The sequence below is a fragment of the Oncorhynchus clarkii genome, chromosome 6, assembly GCF_045791955.1.
Source record: "Oncorhynchus clarkii lewisi isolate Uvic-CL-2024 chromosome 6, UVic_Ocla_1.0, whole genome shotgun sequence".
NCBI lineage: Eukaryota > Metazoa > Chordata > Actinopteri > Salmoniformes > Salmonidae > Oncorhynchus > Oncorhynchus clarkii.
The window spans coordinates 80,967,168-80,987,177 of record NC_092152.1 but is presented as its reverse complement, the minus strand read 5'-3'; the positions used below and the strand labels follow the sequence as shown (position 1 = coordinate 80,987,177).

The 20,010-nt window shown below is 44.8% G+C and overlaps 1 protein-coding gene across 10 annotated transcripts in view; it reads right to left on the bottom strand.

Moving 5' to 3' along the window:
• LOC139411700 (golgin subfamily B member 1) overlaps window positions 1-20,010 on the bottom strand; it is a 69,535-nt gene that overhangs the window by 32,567 nt on the left and 16,958 nt on the right. For 4 of the 10 annotated variants that reach the window (XR_011634619.1, XM_071158345.1, XM_071158343.1 and 1 more), the window contains exons 14-22: window positions 19,190-19,340; window positions 16,044-16,159; window positions 15,505-15,637; window positions 14,616-14,749; window positions 13,677-13,724; window positions 13,081-13,190; window positions 12,591-12,759; window positions 12,401-12,505; window positions 60-12,167 (exon numbers count right to left, since the gene is read on the bottom strand). Coding sequence is in view for 9 of the 10 variants with exons in the window: in XM_071158345.1 (XP_071014446.1) it covers window positions 60-12,167; window positions 12,401-12,505; window positions 12,591-12,759; window positions 13,081-13,190; window positions 13,677-13,724; window positions 14,616-14,749; window positions 15,505-15,637; window positions 16,044-16,159; window positions 19,190-19,340 (13,074 nt within the window). In the remaining variant the exon portion in view is untranslated. The remainder of the gene's footprint in view (window positions 1-59; window positions 12,168-12,400; window positions 12,506-12,590; window positions 12,760-13,080; window positions 13,191-13,676; window positions 13,725-14,615; window positions 14,750-15,504; window positions 15,638-16,043; window positions 16,160-19,189; window positions 19,341-20,010) is intronic. The other 6 variants (XM_071158347.1, XM_071158348.1, XM_071158351.1 and 3 more) reach the window with 4 other exon arrangements.

The window sequence follows — 20,010 nt, the reverse complement described above, 5'->3', positions numbered from 1 at the left end:
CCAAAACACAACCAAATGACAACCAAACAACAAGCTTTGAGTCACAACTGGTGACTTACCAGCCCATCTCTCCCAGTCTGAAGGGCCTGAATACCACTGCTTCTATGGCTATTTGACTCCCCTGTGTTGGCGATGTCTACTACCTCTGGACCTAATCCTTGCCTGGACTCGAATGCCCTCTTTGCCCCAGCCAGCTCCTCCATCAGCCGGTCTCGGTCATCTTGGAGGCTGGCCATGGACCTAGAGAAAGCCGACACCTTACTGCTATACGTGTCGTTTTCCAGGGAGACCCGTTGGAGCTGCCCTTCCTTCTCTGACAAGGCCACAGACAGCTCGTCTACCAGTGAAGTGAGCTGGGAGGGAGCATCTTTGCTCTCTAGAGCAGAGAGTTTCTGTACCAGTATGTGTCTCTCTTTGGCCAAGGTGGCCAGCTCCGAGGTCGTGTCGCCTAGATGTCTCTCCACCTTGGTCATGGCCCCCTGGGTCTCTCGGAGCTCCTCGTCGTATCGGTTCCGGAGGATCTTGAAGTCCTCGATGAGCTGGTCGCGGTCGTTCTGCAAGGCGGCCATGGCTTTACCCAGAGACTCGTTCTGAGACTTCAGGTCCGTGCTTTGGACTCTAGCATCGGACAGCAGCTTCTCAGTTTGCATCAGGTCCCTGGCCAGCTCAGCAACCCTCTGGTCAGCGGTCTCCTTCTCGTTTCTCATCAGTTCGACTTCTTGTTCAAAGGCATCGAGCTCGCTGTTGTACTTGTCCTCTGCCTCTCCCAGTTTCTTCTCAGTCTCACACTCCAGGAGCTGCAGGCTGCCTTTCCAGTCATCCGCTGCCACTTTCTGAGCAAACAGTTTTTGCTGGAGGTCGTTACATTCCGCAGATTTGGCTGCCACGGCATGCTGCAAGTCGGCAATCACTTTTCCTTTATTCGTTTCTTGCATTCCCTTATTCAGGGCAAATATGTTAGCTTCCAGATCAGTGACCTGTGTTTGAAGTTTGGAATTCGCAGCTTTTAAGGCATCGCTTGCCTCTCCTTCCCTCTCGAGTTCCAGAAGGGTCTTCCGGTTCTGCTTTTCAGCTGTGGCTTTTTGGTTTTCCAGGTTTTTGATGGCATCTTGCTGCTTCCTGAGCAACTCTTTCAACTGGCTGTCCTTCAAGGACAGGACCTGATTCAAGTCTTCTCTATATCTGATCAGCTGTGCCCTGAGCATGGCATTCTCAGAGTTCAGATCATCCATCTGGTGAAGGAGAGTCCTAATCTCGTGTTTAAGGCCCTTGGTTGCACTGAGGTCTCCTTCAGCCGACCCCTCCTTGCCTTGCATTACAGTCTGATTCCTTGCCTCAGACATCCTATATTCTGACATCAAACGCTCTCTCTCTGTCTGCAAGGAGACCATGGAGTTCCTGAATGTTTCCATCTGAGCAGCCATTTTTTCCTTTTCCTGAATGGACTTGTCAACTTTCATTTGAAGGGATTTTACTTTGTTCTCCAGCCTTCTGAACTCCTTGTCAGCTTTCTCCCTTTCATAGTACAAGGCAGATAGTCTGTCCTCGTAGCCTTCAACCTGGGCACGGTGATTAGCTTGCAGCTGTTCTAGATACCCAGACATCTGTCCATCTCTGGAGGACAGCAGAGAGGAGATTTCTGCATCTTTGTTCTGCAGGAGTGACTTCAGGTGCAGTGAAATGGCCTCCTGTTTCTCAAAATCAACTTGAAGCATGTCACTGTGAGACTGCGAGAGGAGTAGCTGAGACTCTGTGTCTAAGAGTGTATTTTCCAGCTGCTGGAGATCAAACTCCATTTTAGATGTGGAATCTACACTGCCAGTGAGATGTCTGTTGAGTGCACTCCTATCCTGTTCTAATCTCTCAACCTGGTCACTCAGTTCCTGCAACTGTTGATTCAGGAGCTCCACGGTTTCGTTAAGCTCTCTATTGCTGGCACCCATTATAAACAACTGCCTCTGCTGAGCTGTGGCAGCTACTGTGTAATCACCAAGTGTCCTTTCGAGCCTCGACTTGGTTACCTGCAGTTCAGTTATCTCCTTCTCCTTCACTCGAATGTCTTCAAGGAATCTCGTTATGACAAAGCCCTGTTCTAGAAGCTGGCTGTCCTTCTCATGCAAGGTATTTAGGAACATATCATTCCACTGTTTCACAGCATCGGTACCCTGAGGACTAGAGGACAGGGCTGCTAACTTAGCCAAATTAGTGTCAGCCTCTCTCTTCAGAGTATTCATCTGTAAATCTTGAGAATCTATTTTCCTCTTCAATTCTAAAACTACCTGACTCTCCTTCTCCTTGGAACCCAGAAGTTCCTCTATATGTTGCTGTAAAATTACCTCCCTCTCCATGAAAATACTCTTTTGCTGCTCAGCTACATGCTGTAGTGCTTTAGTTCTCTCCATGACCTGACATTCTGATTGATTGTTCTTTTCTGATACTACCTCAACCAATTGGTCTTTTTCAGAGCTAATGTTTGTCAAATCTTTCTTTGCCTCATTGAGAAGGTTCTTGTGTGTGGTAAGCTCAGCTTCAAGATGCCTCCTCCCTTCTTCTAGACAAGATATCCTCTCTGTCATTTCCCTCAGCTCCTTCTCCACCTGTTCATGCGCTGACTCTGAAGCCTTCAGAGACCTTTCTAGGTCTAAAATCAGCTCCTGGTATTTGATGGAGTCATGTTGCAGATGATTGATTTCATGATGCTTTTCTTTCAGCAGTTCCTGTAGCTCCTTCTTTATATTTCTGGAGCCCTCATTGCCTCTCTGGAACATTTTGAGTTTCTCCTCAAACTCCTTAACCAACTTCAGCTGCTGTTCCTCCTTCTCCTGGCAAACCTGAGTAGCCTTCTCTTTGCTCTCAGTCAATTGAGAGGAGAGCTGTGTGTTCTGGGCTTGGAGAACATTGACTGTCTCTGTCAGTTCATCAATTCTTTCAGCGTTTTTGAGGATCACTATCTCCAAATATTCATTCTCATTTTTTACTTTGTCCGAGATCTCTTGGACATTTTCAAGCTCCTCTTGTAATATAGACTTGTCGTCCTCCAAGATCCTGACCTTCTCATTTAGGCTGGTGGTCTCTTGGCTGTGTCTGTTTATCATTTCTTGGAGCTCTGAGATTGCATCGTCTTTTTCTCCCAATTCCTTTTCATGCTTATTCTGCATTTGTTTAATTCTTTCAGAGAGAGTTTCTTTCCCCTTTTGCATTAATTTATTGATTTCCTGTTGGGAAGCAAGTTCTGTCTTCTGTGACTCAATCTGGGCAGTCAGTGAATTATTCAAAATGAGTGCATCATCTAGTTTAAGCTGCATGTTTTGCTCACATGCTTTTGATTCGGTGGGCCACTTTTCTAATGAACAGGTTGCTTCTTTGAGTGCCTCTGTGAGACTGCCATTGTTGAGCTGAATCTCTGTTAGCTTCCTTCTGAGTGCTTCTGAGGACTCTACAAGGCTGTGGATCTCTGCTTCCAAGTGGTTGTTTTTAATAGTCAACTCTTCAACTGTGGCTTCCTGCTTATCATCAAACTCTAGCAAGTCTATTCTGATTTGTTTATTCTCCTCCTCCAGCTCTTCCATTTTCAGCTGCTTCGCCTTAGTAAACTTTCTCATCTTCTCTTTAATTTTCTCATTTTCATCCTCCATCTCCCCAACTTGTTTCTCCAGATTCTTCCTCTCAGCTTCAGATTTGTGTGCTTTAACGAGCGCTTCTTGTCTCTCTCTTCTTGCTCCCTCCAATAGTTGTCTCATCTTGTCCATTTCGCTACTGACATTCTCGTACGCTTGTAAAAGTGACTCATACTCCTGTTTCAGCTCTGTATGCTTAGATTTCCACTCTGACAACTCATCCGTCTGCGAGTCTTTCAGGGACTCAAGCTGACACGAAAATGCCTGTTTCTGTTGGGTGATATTTTCTATGGTGAGTTTGAGGCTTTCACAGGCTGCAGATAAATTGTGATTATCATTGAGGATGCGATCAACCTCGGCAATGAGCTTCTCTTTCTCCCTGCTCAGGGATGATACAGAACTCTCCAGGTCCTCTTTTTGTTGTTTCAACTTGGCAACAGACATTTCCAGTACAGTGGATGATGCCCCAATTTCTTCATTTTTAGCTGAGAGTATACACATTTGTTCCTTCAGAGAGCTATTATCTTTCAAGATTTCTTTCCTGGAAACTAAGGCTGCTTGAAGCTTCCTGGTGAGAAGTGCTGTTTTGCTTTGGTTGCCCTGATCCTTTGTTTTGCTGGCATCTTCTTGAGACCTCTGCTGAAGCTCATCAACTTCAGTCCTCATCTTTTCCATGGCAACTTCGTGAAGGTGAATCTGCCGCTGCAGTTGCTGTTCCAAGGCAGCAATAAGCTCTTCCTTTTCCGTGGCCAGAGACTGAGAAATCACCAGGGCATCATCTCTTTCCTTGAGACTCATCTCATGTTCTTCAGGGGATATCTGAAGGTACTGGACCTCCTTCCCAATTACCCCAATCTGTTCAGAGGATTTATCCTGCAAATCAGGTATCTTTTGAAGAAGCTCCTCATGTACTTTTCCAGCTTCCTTTAGCTGAGCATCCAGCATGGCAACTTCACAGTTTAATTGTTCTATGACCATGAAGGCGCTTTCTTTTTCCTGCTGTAGTGATTCCATGTGCAGCTTAAGACTTTCCATTTCAGCCTGGGACTCTGCAGAATGGGACTGTGCTTTTTCAAGCTCCACTTTTAGCTGTTCCTTTTCTTCACCGAGTTGCTGTTGAGTTTCAGCCCAAGTGTTTTGGAGGATTTGAAGTTCAGACGATTGCTGGGCGATGGTAGTGAGTGCATTCTCCAGCTCTCCTTTCATTCGATCCCTGTCCTCTATTAGTTCTTTGCTTTCACTTATAAATTTGTGCGACTGGGATTCTTTCTCACCAACAAGTGCTTCTAAGGTGTGTTTTAGCTCCTCCACTGTGGTTTGTAATGGGCCCAACTGGTTCTGCAGCACCAGGTGGTCATCTACCATAGTTTGTTTTTCCTGCTGGTGCAGCTGCTCTGCCATCTCCACTGCTTGTTGCTGTCTTGCGAGCTCTTCCATCTTCTCCTTTATCTCTGCATGGGCTTTTTCAAGTTGACTTTCTGTGCAGCTCATTCGCTCAGATAATGCTTTGGACTTCTGTTCCAGTGCTATGAGAACCTTGTCCTTATTTGCCAACTCAGAGGACATGCTTTCCAGTTTGAAGTGAAGGGTTTCTAGCTCTGCTTGATATGATGAGGCATGGACTTGACTCTCCCTCTCTGATAGGGATATGTTGAGGTCTTGAAGAGTTTTATCCCGTTCCTGTACAAGCAGTCTTAGGGTCTCCAATTCACCTAGCTGAGAGACTGAGGCCTGACTGATTTCTTCAAATTTCCTGACCTTCTGGTCGTAACTTAACTGGACAGCATTAAGGTCATTGGTCTGCTGACAGTGTTGTTCCAGGAGTGCTTTATAATCATCTTTTAATTCTGAAAGCTCTTGGGTCAACTTTTTCTCACTTTCTTGAGACTTCTTTATAGTCTCTTTTCGTGCCAGTAAAGCAGCTTGAGCCTTTTTCTGCATCATTGCCTTTTCTTTCTTCACCTTCGTTAACTCGTTTTCAATGTCAACAGCTGTCGCACTGGAGCTTGACATGTCCTCCTTCAAACTCTCCTCGCTCTTTCTCATATCCTCTTGAAGCTTCTCTAACCTCAGCATCATACCACTTTTCTCCTGTTCAAAAGCCTCGTCTTTCTCAGAGATGATGGAATTAAGTTGATCAATGATGATGCTCTTTTCATTGAGATTATGCAGAGCTGTTGTCAAACTTGCTTCTTGTTCATCTAGTTTCGCTTGCAAAGTTTGCATATTTATTTCAAAATGTTCTACAAGACTGTCTCGCACTGTTAAGACCTTGGCCAGTTCTAGGAGTTCACCCTCTTTCTGATTAACTTGCCATTTAATATCTGCAACAATGTCTTCATGCTCTTTTGTAGTAGCTTGAGCTTGTAAAGTGAGTTCTTGCAACCTATCCTGTAAGCCTGAAATCTCAATTCCTTTATTCACATTCTGCTCTATTTGATGTTCATGCTCCTCTAGCTTCTTCAATAGTTCTTTCCTTACAACCAGAGCAGCTTGGAGCTTCTTTTTCAATACCTCTTTTTCTTTGGTTAACTTAGTGAGCTGAGTGTTGAGATGATCCTTTTCTTTAACCAAATCTCCATTCAACAAATCCTTGGTCTCAAGTTCACTTTGAGAGCGTGACAGATGAGCTTTGCTCTCTTCTAGTTGCGAGAACATATGTTCATGGTGTTTCATAGAGCTACTTTGTGCATTTTCCAAGCTTTCCAGCTGCGAGAGGAAATTACTATTTTCCTCTGCGTATTTCATTCTTTCGTTTGAGGCGGATTCAATTACCTGTGCTACTGAAGCATCTTTCTCCCTCAACTGTTGACTGAGACCTGCTAGCAATTCCTTCTGGTGACTTATTTGGATGGTCATGCAGCGGACCTGCTCATCTTTAGTTTGGATGTCACTAAGTAGAGCTGTCTGTTTAATACCTGCCTCTCTCAGATTTTCAGTCTCAGTTTGGAGCTGTGCATGAAGGTGCTGTATATTTTCTTGAAATAAAACATTCTGTTGATTCTTACCTTGATAGCCCATTTCTTTATCGTTAAGGGTACACTCTGTCCGTTTCAACATTTCCGAAACTTCATTTAATTCACCCCTCAAAGAATCTACCTCACACTGATGTCTTTCTCTCAACTGTTTGAGCATAGTCTGTAGGGAGACATTTTCCTCCTCTAAAGCAACTAATCTATCAGACATGGTTAGTGACAATACAGACAAATCTTTGTCAGAACACTCTTTGCTGACCTCTAATTGTCTTAACTCACTTTCCATATCTTGAAGAGCCTGCCTCAATTCAATATTATGCTTGTCTTTTTCCTTAACAGATACTAAGATGTTTTCAGTCTGAACCCTTGATGTGGATGCCTCTACCTCTTTCGCTTTAAGCAGATCTGAACCCTGTCTAATTGCTGTTGCTGCCTCTGCCAACTTTTCATGCAAACTATCTAGGTCTTGTTTCAATGCTTGAACTTTAAAATCTTTTGACTTCATTTCATTTTCAACACTTTTCAACTGCTCCGCAATGAGATATTTATCCTGCGTCTCTCTATCCAGGACCGATAGCCACTCCTTCTCAGAGTCCTGAAGAGTTTGCCCTATCTTTTGAATGTCTGATTTCAATCCGGTGATTTCTTCACCTTTGACACTAACCTCAACCTGTAGTCTTTCCTTCTCAGCCACCATTTTCTCCATGACTTCATTCATGCTGCTGGATTGCTGCTGCGTTTGGAGATGCAACTGCTCCTGCATTGTTTGTATCTGGCTGCTGTAGCTCTTGCCGTGTTCATCTCTCTCAATTATGAGTTTCTGAACTTCTTGCTGCAGACGTTCTTTTTCACTGATTGCTGCATCCAGCCGCTGTTGATTTTCTTGCTTTGACAGAGCTATCTCCTCTCTTAGCTTCTTATTTTGCTCTTCTAGTTTCTGCATTTCTGACACTACGTGCTCTGCCTGTTTCACCTGGGCTGTGTACTGACTGTTAATGGCATGAATAGACATCTCTCTCTGCTCAAGATTTTCTGTCAGTGCATTTACCTGAGCAGCCACATGCAAATACTGAGATTTTAGTCTCTCAATTTCGACAGTGAATGTTGAGGTGCTCCTTTGATGGGTAGCAAGGGCGTCTTCCTTTTGTTTTGAAAGGTCGACATTCAGTGTTTGGATTTGCCGAAGGTCTTGACGTAGCAAGGAAGACTCATTCCTTAGCACCTCTATGGTGCTTTCTGCTGCCTGAACTGTGCTGTTGCTTTCACTGAGGGACTTGTTAAGACTGGACATCTCCTCGGCCCTTTGAGAAAGCATCGTCCGAGCTTCCTGGAGCTCCTCTAAATGAGTAGCATACTTCTCCTGAAGATTTACAAAGGCACTTTGGTTCTCCTCTGCCGACTGGCTGAGGCTTGCAGACTTAGTGGAGAGTTCCTGAATCTGATCCTGCAGTTGTGACACCAACTCTGTGCTCTCCATGAACTGGGTTTTGAAGAGGGCTGCTTCATCTGCCCTTCTCTGCAGCTCCTGAAGGGCCTTTGACTGGTCCATAACGGCAGTCCCTCTTTCCTCTAAGGCTTGTTGAAGTCGTGCCACTTCAGAGGACTGGGCACTGAGGCTACTATTGAGCTTTGAAACAGACTCTTGGAGATGTGAAAGCTGCTCTTTTAAGCACTCACATTCTGCATCTTTGGTATTGAGCTTTGAAACAGACTCTTGGAGATGTGAAAGCTGCTCTTTTAAGCTCTCACATTCTGTATCTTTGGTTTTGAGTTTTGAATTTAGGCTTTCACTAACAGCTGAGGAGGTGCTTTGTGCCTCAAGGATGAACTTGACTTTCTCTTTCAGGGTCTCTTTTAACAGAGATGACTCAGAGGTCAGGCTGTCAACTTGACCTCTGAGCCGTGTGGTGGAATCCTCCAGCTCTGAAACATATGTCCTTAAACTCACATAATCATCAACTTTCTGCTTAAGCTGTGCCTCTTGTTCTTCAAGCCTCCCACTGAGCTGATTACTCTGTTCCACCGCATTACGCAGATCACCCTGAAGCTGTTTCATTGTTTCCGCACTTGAATTCAGCTGGGTTTTGAAATCCTCAGATTCTAAGGTGAACTTCTCTCTGAGCAGACTCAGCTGTTTCTCCGCCTCATGCAGCGAAACATCTTTGTCTTGAAGGCTTTTCTGAAGACTCTGAGCTTGTGTCTGCAGCTCAGTGATGGCCTGGCTCATCTGACCCTCACCTTCTACTGACTTAGTTTGCAACTGGTTAATAAACATCTCCTGCTGTTTTAGGGACTCACCTCTCTGCTGCAAATTCAAACCTAAGCTATCCCTGTCCGAGCAGGCTGCTGTCAGTTGCTTTGTTAAATTAGACACATAACTGTCCCTGTTAGAAATCTCTGCCTTGAGAACTGAAATCTCTTCAAGTTTCTTGGATGCCTCTGTGACAGAGTTTTTGAGTTCGGTTTTTAGTCTGACATTCTGTTCATTCAATGCTTGGATGTTGTCCCTAAGATCTAATATCTCAGTTTGTCTATGTTCCATCTCTTCCCTTAGCTTCTTGTTTTCTGCTGCGTGGTTCTCCAGAGTGGTTTTCAGCTCTGTATTTTCAGACTCCAACTTCGCACTGCTCTCGTTTATGACACCAAGCTGACTGCTTAGTGACTTCAATGACTCGTTCCTCTGGTTCAGCTCGTCTTTGTGGTTTTCACAGTCCTGTGTCATTTGTCTGAAGGTCTCTTCTTTTTCTTCCAGATGCTGAGTCAGTTGTGAGCATTGCCCTTCAAGTGATTTAGTCTCGCCCTGCAGTTGATTAAGTTTATTCTGTAAAGAGCTCCACTCCTCTGCTTTCTGCTGCAACATGGTGTCTTTCTCTGATAGCCCAGATTTCAGTGCGGTCCCCTGCTCCTGTAATAAAGCCACTGTCTCCTGGAGTTGCGACAACTCTCTCTGCTGGGCCTCTAATTGTGAGTTTTGATTTCTGATAGTCTTCTCATTTTCGGTTATGTTGTTGTTCAGTTGATCAAGTTGGGTGTTCAAGCTGTACACTTGGTCTTGTGAATGTGCAAGTGCCTCTTCACTCCCTCTAAGCAATTTGGTGAGATTAGTACATTTATTTGTTTTGTCCAGCAAACTCTCTGAAACGGTCTGTTTGTTTTGCTCTAGGACATTGTTGAGTTCCTCTACTGCTACACTGAGCTCATTTTTGTCTTTCAGTAGCCCTTCAATCATTTTGCAGTTTTCTGAATGTTGCATTTCAAAATTGGAAAGTTTATCTTTCAGTAAGTTCTTCTCCTTGCTTAATTCAGAAATGGACTCCGACTGTAAAGCTAATTCCTGTTGCAGTATCTGCTTCTCCTCTGTCAGACTGTTCAGTTGTGAGCACAGGTTTGTGTTCTGCTCAAGAGTCACATTTACCCTTCTATCAAGCTCAGATGCAACGTGCATTTGCTGGGCAAGTTCCTGATCTCTGATCTCATAAGCAGCTCGGAGTTGTTGGTTTTGCTCACTCAGTGCCTGGATGTGACTGTGGAGGCCAACCACCTCAGCTTGCCTCTGTTCCATCTCATGCCTCAGCTTGTTGTTTTCTGCTCCGTGGTTCTCCAGAGTGGTTTTCAGCTCTGTATTTTCAGACTCCAACTTCACACTGCTCTCGTTCATGACACCAAGCTGACTGCTTAGTGACTTCAATGACTCATTCCTCTTGTTAAGCTCGGCTTTGTGGTTTTCACAGTCCTGTGTCATTTGTCTGAAGGTCTCTTCTTTTTCTTCCAGACACTGGGTCAGTTGTGAGCATTGTCCTTTAAGTGATTTAGTCTCACCCTGTAGCTTGGATAGAAGCTTTTTCTGCTGCCCAAGTTTATTCTGTAAAGAGCTACACTCATCTGATTTCTGCTGCAATACGGTGTCTTTCTCCGTGAGCCCAGTTTTCAGGGCAGTCTCCTGCTCCTGCAGTAAATACATTGTTTCCTGGAGTTGCGAAAGCTGGCTCTGCTGTGCCTCTACTTGTGAGTTTTGATCAGTGACAAACTTCTCTTTTTCAGCAATTTTGTGATGGAACTGCTCCACTTGAGTGTTCAAACTGTCAATTTGCACCTGTAAACGGGCAACTGTCTCCTCCCTTTCCCTGAGTGTTTTAGTTAGAAGAATACATTCATTTGTTTTCTCAAATAGACTCTCGGAAATGGACTGTTTATTTTGCTCCAGGACCCTGTTCAGCTCATTGGCTCTAACACTCAGCTCCTCCTTGTCTTTCAGAAGCCCTTCAATGACTTTTCTGTTTTCTGAATGCTGTGTTTCAAAGTCAGAGACTTTGTTTCTCAGAGAATCCCTTTCATCTGTCATCTCTGAAATGGATTTCTGCTTTCCAGCTACATCCTGTTGCAACCTCTGATTCTCCTCTCTGAGGCCATTTTTTTGAGAGTTCAAACTGCTGTTAAGTTCAAGAGCTGCCGTAGATGTTTTATTAAGCTCATCTACAAGCTGCTTTTGAGACTTAAGTTCATCTGCCTTCTCCTTCAGGTCAGCTTGCAGTTGTTGTTTTTCAGTCTTCATGTTTTTCAAGAGCTTCTTCATATTTGAGATATTTTCCAATTTAACCTGCAGGTCTTTCGCCAACTTCTTCTTTTCAGAATCTCTGACTTGCAGTTCTGTGTTAAATTTCTGTTGCTCTACTTCGGCCTCTTCCTGGATGGCCCTGAGTTTTTCCTCAAGAGAGGATATTGTCTCCAGTTTTTCTTGCATCTCTTTTTTCAACTGTACCTGACACTCTGTCTGCTTCTCTAGCTGGTTGGACAGGGTCTTAAGGCCATCATTGTGTTTGGACACCTCTGCGTTAAGCTTGTTCCGTTCCTCCTTGACCGATTTGAGTTCTTTCTCATACGTCTGCTCCTTGTCCTGGAGCTGGTCTTTCAGTGTCTTGCAGGATGTACTTGCTTCCCTCAACTGAGAGATGAGACCCTCGGACTCCTGTAGTTTCTGGGAAGCAACAGTCACATGCTCCTTCAGTGAAGAGATCTGAGTTTCGCACTCTAAGAGATGATTACGATGGCCCACGTTGTGCTGCTGGATCTCCCCTCGAAGTTCCAGGATGGTCCGCTTGTCCTCTTCCACTTGCTTCCTCAGCTCCTCCACCTCTACTGTCCTCGACTCCTTCTCCTCTTTGGCCTTGCTCAGCTCAGTCTCTGCATCCTTCAGCTGTTCCACCAGCTCTGCCGTCCTGGTGTACAGAGCCTGCTGGTCCGAGTTCTGAGAGTCTTTGATGATCTCTGCCTCCCGCTCCGATTTAGTGAGGGCGGTCTCGATGCGAACCAGGTCCTCCTCCTTGTGCTTAATCTCCTGCTTCAGCACCATGATCTGCTCTGCGTACTCCGCCATGTTGCCCGAGAGGGCTAAGATCTCCTTGTCCTTGTCTGAGAGGACATCTCTGAGGTTATCAATCTCCCGTTCACAGCTTTGAAGGTTGTGGATCAGCTGAGACCTTTCTTCCAGATGGGTGGTGTTCAACTTGTCCAGTTCATCGTTTGTCTGATCCAGGTCATTTTGAAGAGTGTTTATTGTGGCCTCTTGTTTCTGTGTCTATGGGTTTGGAAAAAATACAAATATGTTACTGGAGGAAGAAATCTCCTAAAGTACTGTCAATATCACTGCCATTTAATGAGTGTGAAGGTAATAGTTCGCCTAAACTATTAAATCTGAGATAAACATGTCTTCAGGTTTCTTATATGCAAAAACTCTAACCTGAATTCCAATTAATATTTATATTTCATCACATTAATTAAGCCATGGTAGTCATATCCCGAAAACCTTACCTTCTCTTTAAGCACACTCAGCTTATGTGTGAGATCTGCAACCAATGTCTTCAGTTCTGAACACTGTTTTTCAAAGGTACTGCATTTTGTGGAGACTTCAGTGAGCTGAAAGAAGAAAAGAAGGTGTCATGACTTACTATAAAACAGATTTGACTATTAATTGATCGCCAAAACAGGCTACTGTAGTTACATTGTTCTCAGATTGAAGCAGCTTGTCGGCGACCTCTTTGTGCTGCGCCTCCTTTTCCATTAAAGAATCTCGGAGGCTGTCGATGAGCTCCAGTTTCTCAGAGGTCTTGACTAATGTGTTCTCCTTCTCTATAAGAGAGGTTTCGAGACACTCTTGGGTGTCACTCAGTCTAAAAGGCATCAAAGAGAAAGGAGATGTTTTAAAGGTTACAAATGAGGACATGGTGATAATCTTACATTCTCCAATGCAAAATAGCACAAACACATGATCATCATCAGTGCACAACTTTACCCATACTTGATGGTATTTGTTTGTTAGTAACTTGCATATGACTGCAGTTAGATGCATGGAGCCAAACCTTTCAGTACAAAAACCTTACATTCCTTTTACCCTTAAATGAGTAACTGGCACTGGATACAAATTAGGGAAATGAACCGGTTTACCAGTTATGTGTGTGACCCGTGACCTTTTTTGAATTGTGTGGGGTTACCCTTTGAGCTGCTCGTTGAGGCTGGTGACCAGGAGATGGTGTTTCTCTGCATCCCTGCTCTGCTGGCTCCGAAGGCTGGCCAGCTGACCCTGTAGTCTCTCGGACTCGTTCTGTGGGGAGGAGAGGGAAGGTTTAACATGGTTTGGAGAAAAGCTCAGAGTAAAGCCGGTAGGAAGCTCACTCCATCTCACTGCACACATATTGACCCAAAATACTACTCTCTTTCTTCTATGTGCAGTGTTAGGGTTAGTCCAAACAACACAGCATAAAAGGAACATTTCAGCTTTCAGGACATTTTGGCTTAGCATCATTTCTATGATCTATTTGGCCTTTCTTAGGGTAAAAAAAAATGCTTTGAACTTGGCCTGATTAGAATTGTTATGTACTTTTGTATGCTCCTTGTATGATGGTTGAACAATTAACCAACCAAGTGAGTTTGTTCTCCACACCGAGTGAATTTGTGGCCAAAATATGCTCAACATAGCACTCGCTAATTAGAAGACTGCTCGCAAGCCGTGAACACAGAACAAACAAGCCAAAGGATTAGCCTTCACCGCCGGAGGTGCTCTCTCTAGCGCACACAAACACTAACACACCTGGGAAACCCAAAATGGACGCCTTTCTTCATCTACATCAAACGTCACCTGTGTTAGAGGGGTCTGTTACAAAATCCTAGTCCTCGGGAGGAAACATGCAATGAACTGAATAGTACAAATGAATTCAGTAAAAAGTCAATCCAAAAGCAAAACAAACTCCCAAACACAAAGGAGAACTTATAAGATGCAAAATGTTGATAATGGGAGCAGCTGACAAAGTTACAATATACTGGGTTAGATTTCCACTACCTCAGGAACTGGCACAGGTAAGTAAACCCCAGTTTACAGTTTACAGGTAAGTAAACCCCAGTCAGTTATGTGCTTCTTTTTATTAACAGACCAGGAGGTATAGGAGGGCATAAGAGGGTAATCTATGGTGAGTGGTATGGAAGTGTGAAAGGGGAGAAAGAAAGGTCCCTTAAGTCAGTGGTACCTAAAGTGTGGGGTTCCCCCCCCCCCAACATTTTTTTATATTATTTTTAGGGAACTCAACTCTTGAAAGTTGTAATTATAGAATGGACAAAAATGTATTTAGTCAGCCACGAATTGTGCAAGTTCTCCCACTTAAAAGGATGAGAGGCCTGTCATTTTTATCATAGGTACACTTCAACTATGACAGACAAAATTAGAAAAAAAATCCAGAAAATCACATTGTAGGATTTTTTATGAATTTATTTGCAAATTATGCTTTAAACCTGCAAAATGTATAAACAGTTTGTGTAATGAACAGTGCTTGTGCCAATAGAAACAGACATGGGATGTTCCCCCAACGCTGGAACGGGGGACTGAGTAAAAAAGTTTAGGAACCCCTGCTTTAAGTGTCTTTATGGAGGCTATCTTGGTACAGTGTGGCATTCTGCAAGGTGCATGTGGTTCTGATAGCTCTACAAGGCGTGAGATATCAGTGTCCAACCAGGTCTGTGAGACGTGAGAGTTTACCTGCAGGGACTCGATGCGAGCCTGCAGCTGCAGCCGGTCCTCAAGGTCCTGACAGCGGTCCTCCAGTCCTAGGATCTGTTCCTGCAGCTGGTTCCTCTCCAGCTCCAACTCCTCCACTACTGACCGCAGGCCACCTGCAATAGACAAGAGAAAAATCAACTCAGTGGTTGAGAAATCTGGTAGTTATCAATCATGATCAACAATAGTTAGCGAAAATGGATGCAAATTGTAATCATAGAAACAGCCCTTTATACAGTCACAACTGAAACATTTCCATGCAAACATATTGTTGTGATGGATTACAATGTTTATGATAGTTGGCCTGCTACTTGCCCCATGCAAGGTCACCGGTTTTTGGACATTTATTTCTATTTTTTGTCCCATTAAAAACCATGAACCTTTCAACACAGTGAATGTGTCAAACACAAGGGGAGATAATAGGAAAAAGAAGAACAGACAGGGCATGCCAAACACTCACCACGGACGGGGGGGAACTCTCCACCTAAATTCATATGAACTGACAAGAGTTCAATGCATTCCACATGGACCAACATCGTAGCCAAATACTAGCCAGTTCAACCAGCATGCACATGTTCAAATAATAACCACCTCAACTTGTGATGAGATAACACAAAAGCCCACAGATGAGTCAACCTTAGGGAATGTATCCACTCTGGGGTTGAATGTGTTAGACTGGAGGGAGAACAAACACCCACATGTAAAACCCCCAAAACGGCAGAGGAGTGTTAGGCCTACGTTGACAGAATGACAAAAAAACAACCCAAATGACTACAACATCTCAAGCTCCCAAAATGGTGGTGGCTGGATGACAAATGCACAAAAAGTGACAACGTGCATGCCAGCGTAGACTGACTAGTGGGTCTCACACCTGTGTTGGGGGAAGTGTACTCAGGCCACCAACCTCCCATGTTCTCCCCCTCCTCCATCGGGGTGGTGCTCTCAGATCCGCCACTGTGTGGGTCCTGGTGGAACGCCTGCTTGCCATCAAACTCAAAGTCCTCCTGCGTGGGGTTGAGGTGACAATACTCATTTTAGTCTAGTGACTGAAGTACATTTTGTCTGGGATGTTACAGAGGACAGCGTACAAATCTAACGTCAGACAGACCTACAGTAACATTTAATCTCCCTTGTTATACTGATCATCTACAGGTATCCTTGCTGGCCGTGACCATGTGACCACACTCTCCGAGGGTGTCTCAGGGAGAGTTGGGATATGCAAAAATTCCCACGTGTATTAATACACTTGTACTTGAAAGAGGACACATATTAGCACACACCAAGTTATTATTATTGCTGTCTTATTCCTTCCCAGCTCTGAACTCACCACACCCTCCTTCTGCCAAATCACTCACCCATCTTACCACCTCCCCTCCATCATTCATTCTCCCTCTCCCTTTTACTCCGTACCTGCAGGCTGTGTTGGTGGGCGGCGCCTCCCATTTTCTTGCCGCCCCTATGTAGCCCTGTGAGACCCCGGGCCTGCACCAGCTCCTCCTCCAACTCCTGCTGCCGGCTGGCCAGCACTGGATCGGAGCAGCCGGGAAAGAACCAGTCATCCTCAATCAGTTTTGTGCCACAGGGAAGGGGAGGGAGCGATGAGGGGGGTGTTTTTGGGTTACAGAGTTGAACCCCAGAGATGCATTACAGGAGGGGGGTAGAGAGATGGAGGTAGAGAGATGGAGGCAGAGACAGATGTAGAGACAGATGTAGAGACAGAGATGGAGAGAAAGATGGAGAGAGACAGATGGAGAGACAGATGGAGAGAGAGATGGAGAGACAGAGATGGAGAGACAGAGATGGAGAGACAGAGATGGAGAGACAGAGATGGAGAGACAGAGATGGAGAGACAGAGATGGAGAGACAGAGATGGAGAGACAGATGGAGAGACAGAGATGGAGAGACAGAGATGGAGAGACAGAGATGGAGAGATAGAGGATGGTTTAAGAAAGAGATGATACAGGGAAAGGAGGGAGTGAGACAGAGATAATGGATAAGGAGAGAAGAGTGACAGAGATAATGGATAGGGAGAGAAGAGTGACAGAGATGGAGAGACAGATGGAGAGACAGAGATAATGGATAAGGAGAGAAGAGTGACAGATATAATGGATAAGGAGAGAAGAGTGACAGAGGGTGAAAGACAAGAGGGAAAGACTGCAAAAAGGTACGCTCACCCAGTGGATGAACACACAACAGCAGCATTGCACACAAGGAAACGTGCAGACTCACTCCAGAGAGGAGAGAAAGAGAGCACTCCAGACTCCTATGAGTGTGTGTTCTTTACATACGTGTGTGTGTGTGTGTGTGTGTGTGTGTGTGTGTGTGTGTTGATTGCGTGGCTGTGTAGACTTTCCTAAAAGCAGAGTTTCTGGTCAAAGCCATGCACAACTAATAGGGAGGGAGACAGGCAGCAACCCAACACGAGGAGGATGGAAGGGGGGCGGGCTGGGGCAGTGGTTGCAATGTCTTTACGGCTCAAGGAGACTGTACTGCAACAACATTTTCAATGGTGATTTGGCATACTGGAAAGCAGGGAGGTCACAGCCATTCCGACTGAAAGCTGCCCACATTGTGATTGGACTGTGATCAGTGGTCACTACATTTTTAATTATCAGTGGTCACTAGTCAGTGATTGGACCATCGAGGGGAGGGGGTAGCAATCACATTTATGTCAAATTGATCAATCAGGGCCAACAATTTGCACAAAACTCATTCCCATCTGTTTTGTGATATCAGGTAGATGTGGGAGGGGTGGGGGAGGACTAGCTAAAAGCAAAGAGTGACAGAGAAAGGGGTTTCATTGGGTGACAGAGAGAAGGGTTTCATTGGGTGAGGATTGCAGATGTGGTAGTGCAAAGTGGTCAATGTAGCCAAGCGAATAAAAACAATTGTCATTTATTTTCAATGAGGACTCTTTAGATTCTTGAATTCCAAGGAATCTCCTTTAACAGAATGAACTTACGGAATTGACTCCATATAATTTATTAAGTGATGAGCAATCATTGAATGGACATGACAATATTTCATTGACAGCCAGTTGTTGTTTAGATGTTAAGATGAGCTCCAGAAACCAAGTTTGAGTAGGAATGCACCAATCAGATATTGCAACAGTTAGCTACTTCAGCAACTAAAAGCAGCAAGGGTGGCAGCGTTACACAGGCAAATGACAACAATGAGGTTAGCAAGCGTTAGTAAAGATGGATAGATGATTGGAGAGGACAAAAGTGTTGAAAAACAGCACCACTTGCAGTGTGCGCGTGTGTGTGTGTTAGAAGACACAAAACTCCCTCAAGCTATTATGTCAGTATATTATATAATTCCACATCATCTGTCAAGTAACTATGCTCACAATGACATCACAACTGTGGCCTAGAATTTTTACTTTAGTGTTATTAGTGGTTTAGATATAGCCTCATCTTTCTATGAATTAAACAATAAGGATATTTCACAATTCTATTAGAGGAGAGTCTTCTAGGGCTCTTTTGATTGGTTTATTAATTCTTTATAAACAAGATCATTGGTTTCTTTATTTTTTATAAAGAAGATCATTGGTTTATTTCTTTTTTCCATACAAGCTCCGCCCTCAGTTAGTCCTAATTCCAGTGTTAGCGTTAGCATTCCCACCACCATTGAAGCCTTGTCATTTTGTTGTGTTAATATGTTTTGCAGATCAGTTCAAGGACAGTGTCATTATGAAGTCAACGGAGTCCGAAAGTGGCAGGGAAAGTTGGGGGAGGGAGAGACTGAAGGAAGGAGAGGGAAGGAAGGAGAGAGGGAAGGAAGGAGAGAGGGAAGGAAGGAGAGAGGGAAGGAAGGAGAGACGGAAGGAAGGAGAGAGGGAAGGAAGGAGAGAGGGAGGGGAAAGTGGGAGGGAAGGAAACTTAAAAAGAGAGGAAGATACTGAAAGAAAGAAACACTACATGGAGGAAGAGGGACAAATAAAAAGCACAGGCCTCCACTGTACTGCCTCCAGTTTACCCCGGAGGAGGTGAAAAGGATCCTGGGAAACTGAGGACAGTACAGTGGGCACAGGCTTTTGCTGAGGGGGATGGGCCTGCATGCACAAAACTGATGGGAAACAGGTTCTTGTTGGCTGCCCCCATCCCAGGAGCAGGGAGCGGAGGAGGAGGGGGGGAGGACATGGGGTAGGGGTTGGGGGGGGCGCAGAGCCAGAACGAAAAGCTCGCCGGGGACGGATGGTTGGACGGATGGTTGGAGGGAAAAAAATGAAACAAAAAATAAACATGCTCAGTTGGACAGTGAGGGGCTCTCAAACAACAACAGAAGACATTGAACTTTAACAGATAACTTCTCTAGAATTCCCACCTTCCTTCCTCCCTGTTTCCTTGGGTAAAAGATGTATGCTGTTTGACAGTATATAACAAAAGGTTTGGACGGAGTGGTAGCTGTGTTCTGAGGGAGGCGGGTTAGCGGCTTCTGGGTGATACGACTGTTGCATTTCGGTCTGAGGTGAGGTTTAGTGTCTGTGGTGTGTGGTAGTGCCAGTGCGCCCTGTGTGTGTGTGGATCACCCACCAGCGGTGGCAGGGCCCTTACCCTCTCTCTCCTCCTCCATGTGGCTCATGCGCAGGGCCATGGTGGCCTTTTCCTCGCGGGCACGGTCCCTGGCCGTCACCGCCTCCGACACCATCTCCTGCCAGTCCAGCACCTGGCTCTGGGCGTCGTCGGCGCTACCTGACTCGCTGGCCTAGTGTGTGTAGGATCAGAAAGACATGAGAAGCAGGATATTGGTTTGGGGGTGGAGGAAGTATTGGGTCCAGAGATAAGGTATTTATTCTCATCCAGGGATTACTCAACATGGGAGAATGTGGTGTTTGATTTCATCTGAGAACAAGTGTCTTTCCATCAGAGAAGTGAAGTGGTCAATAGGATAGATGTGTCAGATGTGTTTGGTGTACGGTGCCAGCAGGGTTTCTGTGAGGAAAATGAGGCGCCAGACATTTACCCGATCATTTTGAAATGTACCGGACCCATATGTATTGGGTGCGTAACCTGATTACGTCCTCCACCCAAGGTGCTGAGAAATCCCATTTAGATTACGGTAATTCATCTGAACAGAACATACAACTGGAGGATACAACGCCATGAATCCTCCTTCTTACTGAATTCTGATGAGCACTTTGTAGATGTTAGAATAACTGTCCACATTTACTGTTCCTCAGTCAACAAGGAGAAACCAACAGCAACATCACTAGTCTATGACAATCTACTATCCCCCACAGTAGAAAAGTTAACCTGTTCTATTGTTCAGCTCATCTTTCTTTGTGAGAAAGAAATAGCCTTTTCCAAACAGACTCTGGGACAGTTGTGGGACGATAGATCCCAAAATCATACAAGGATACATCAAAAAAACTTTA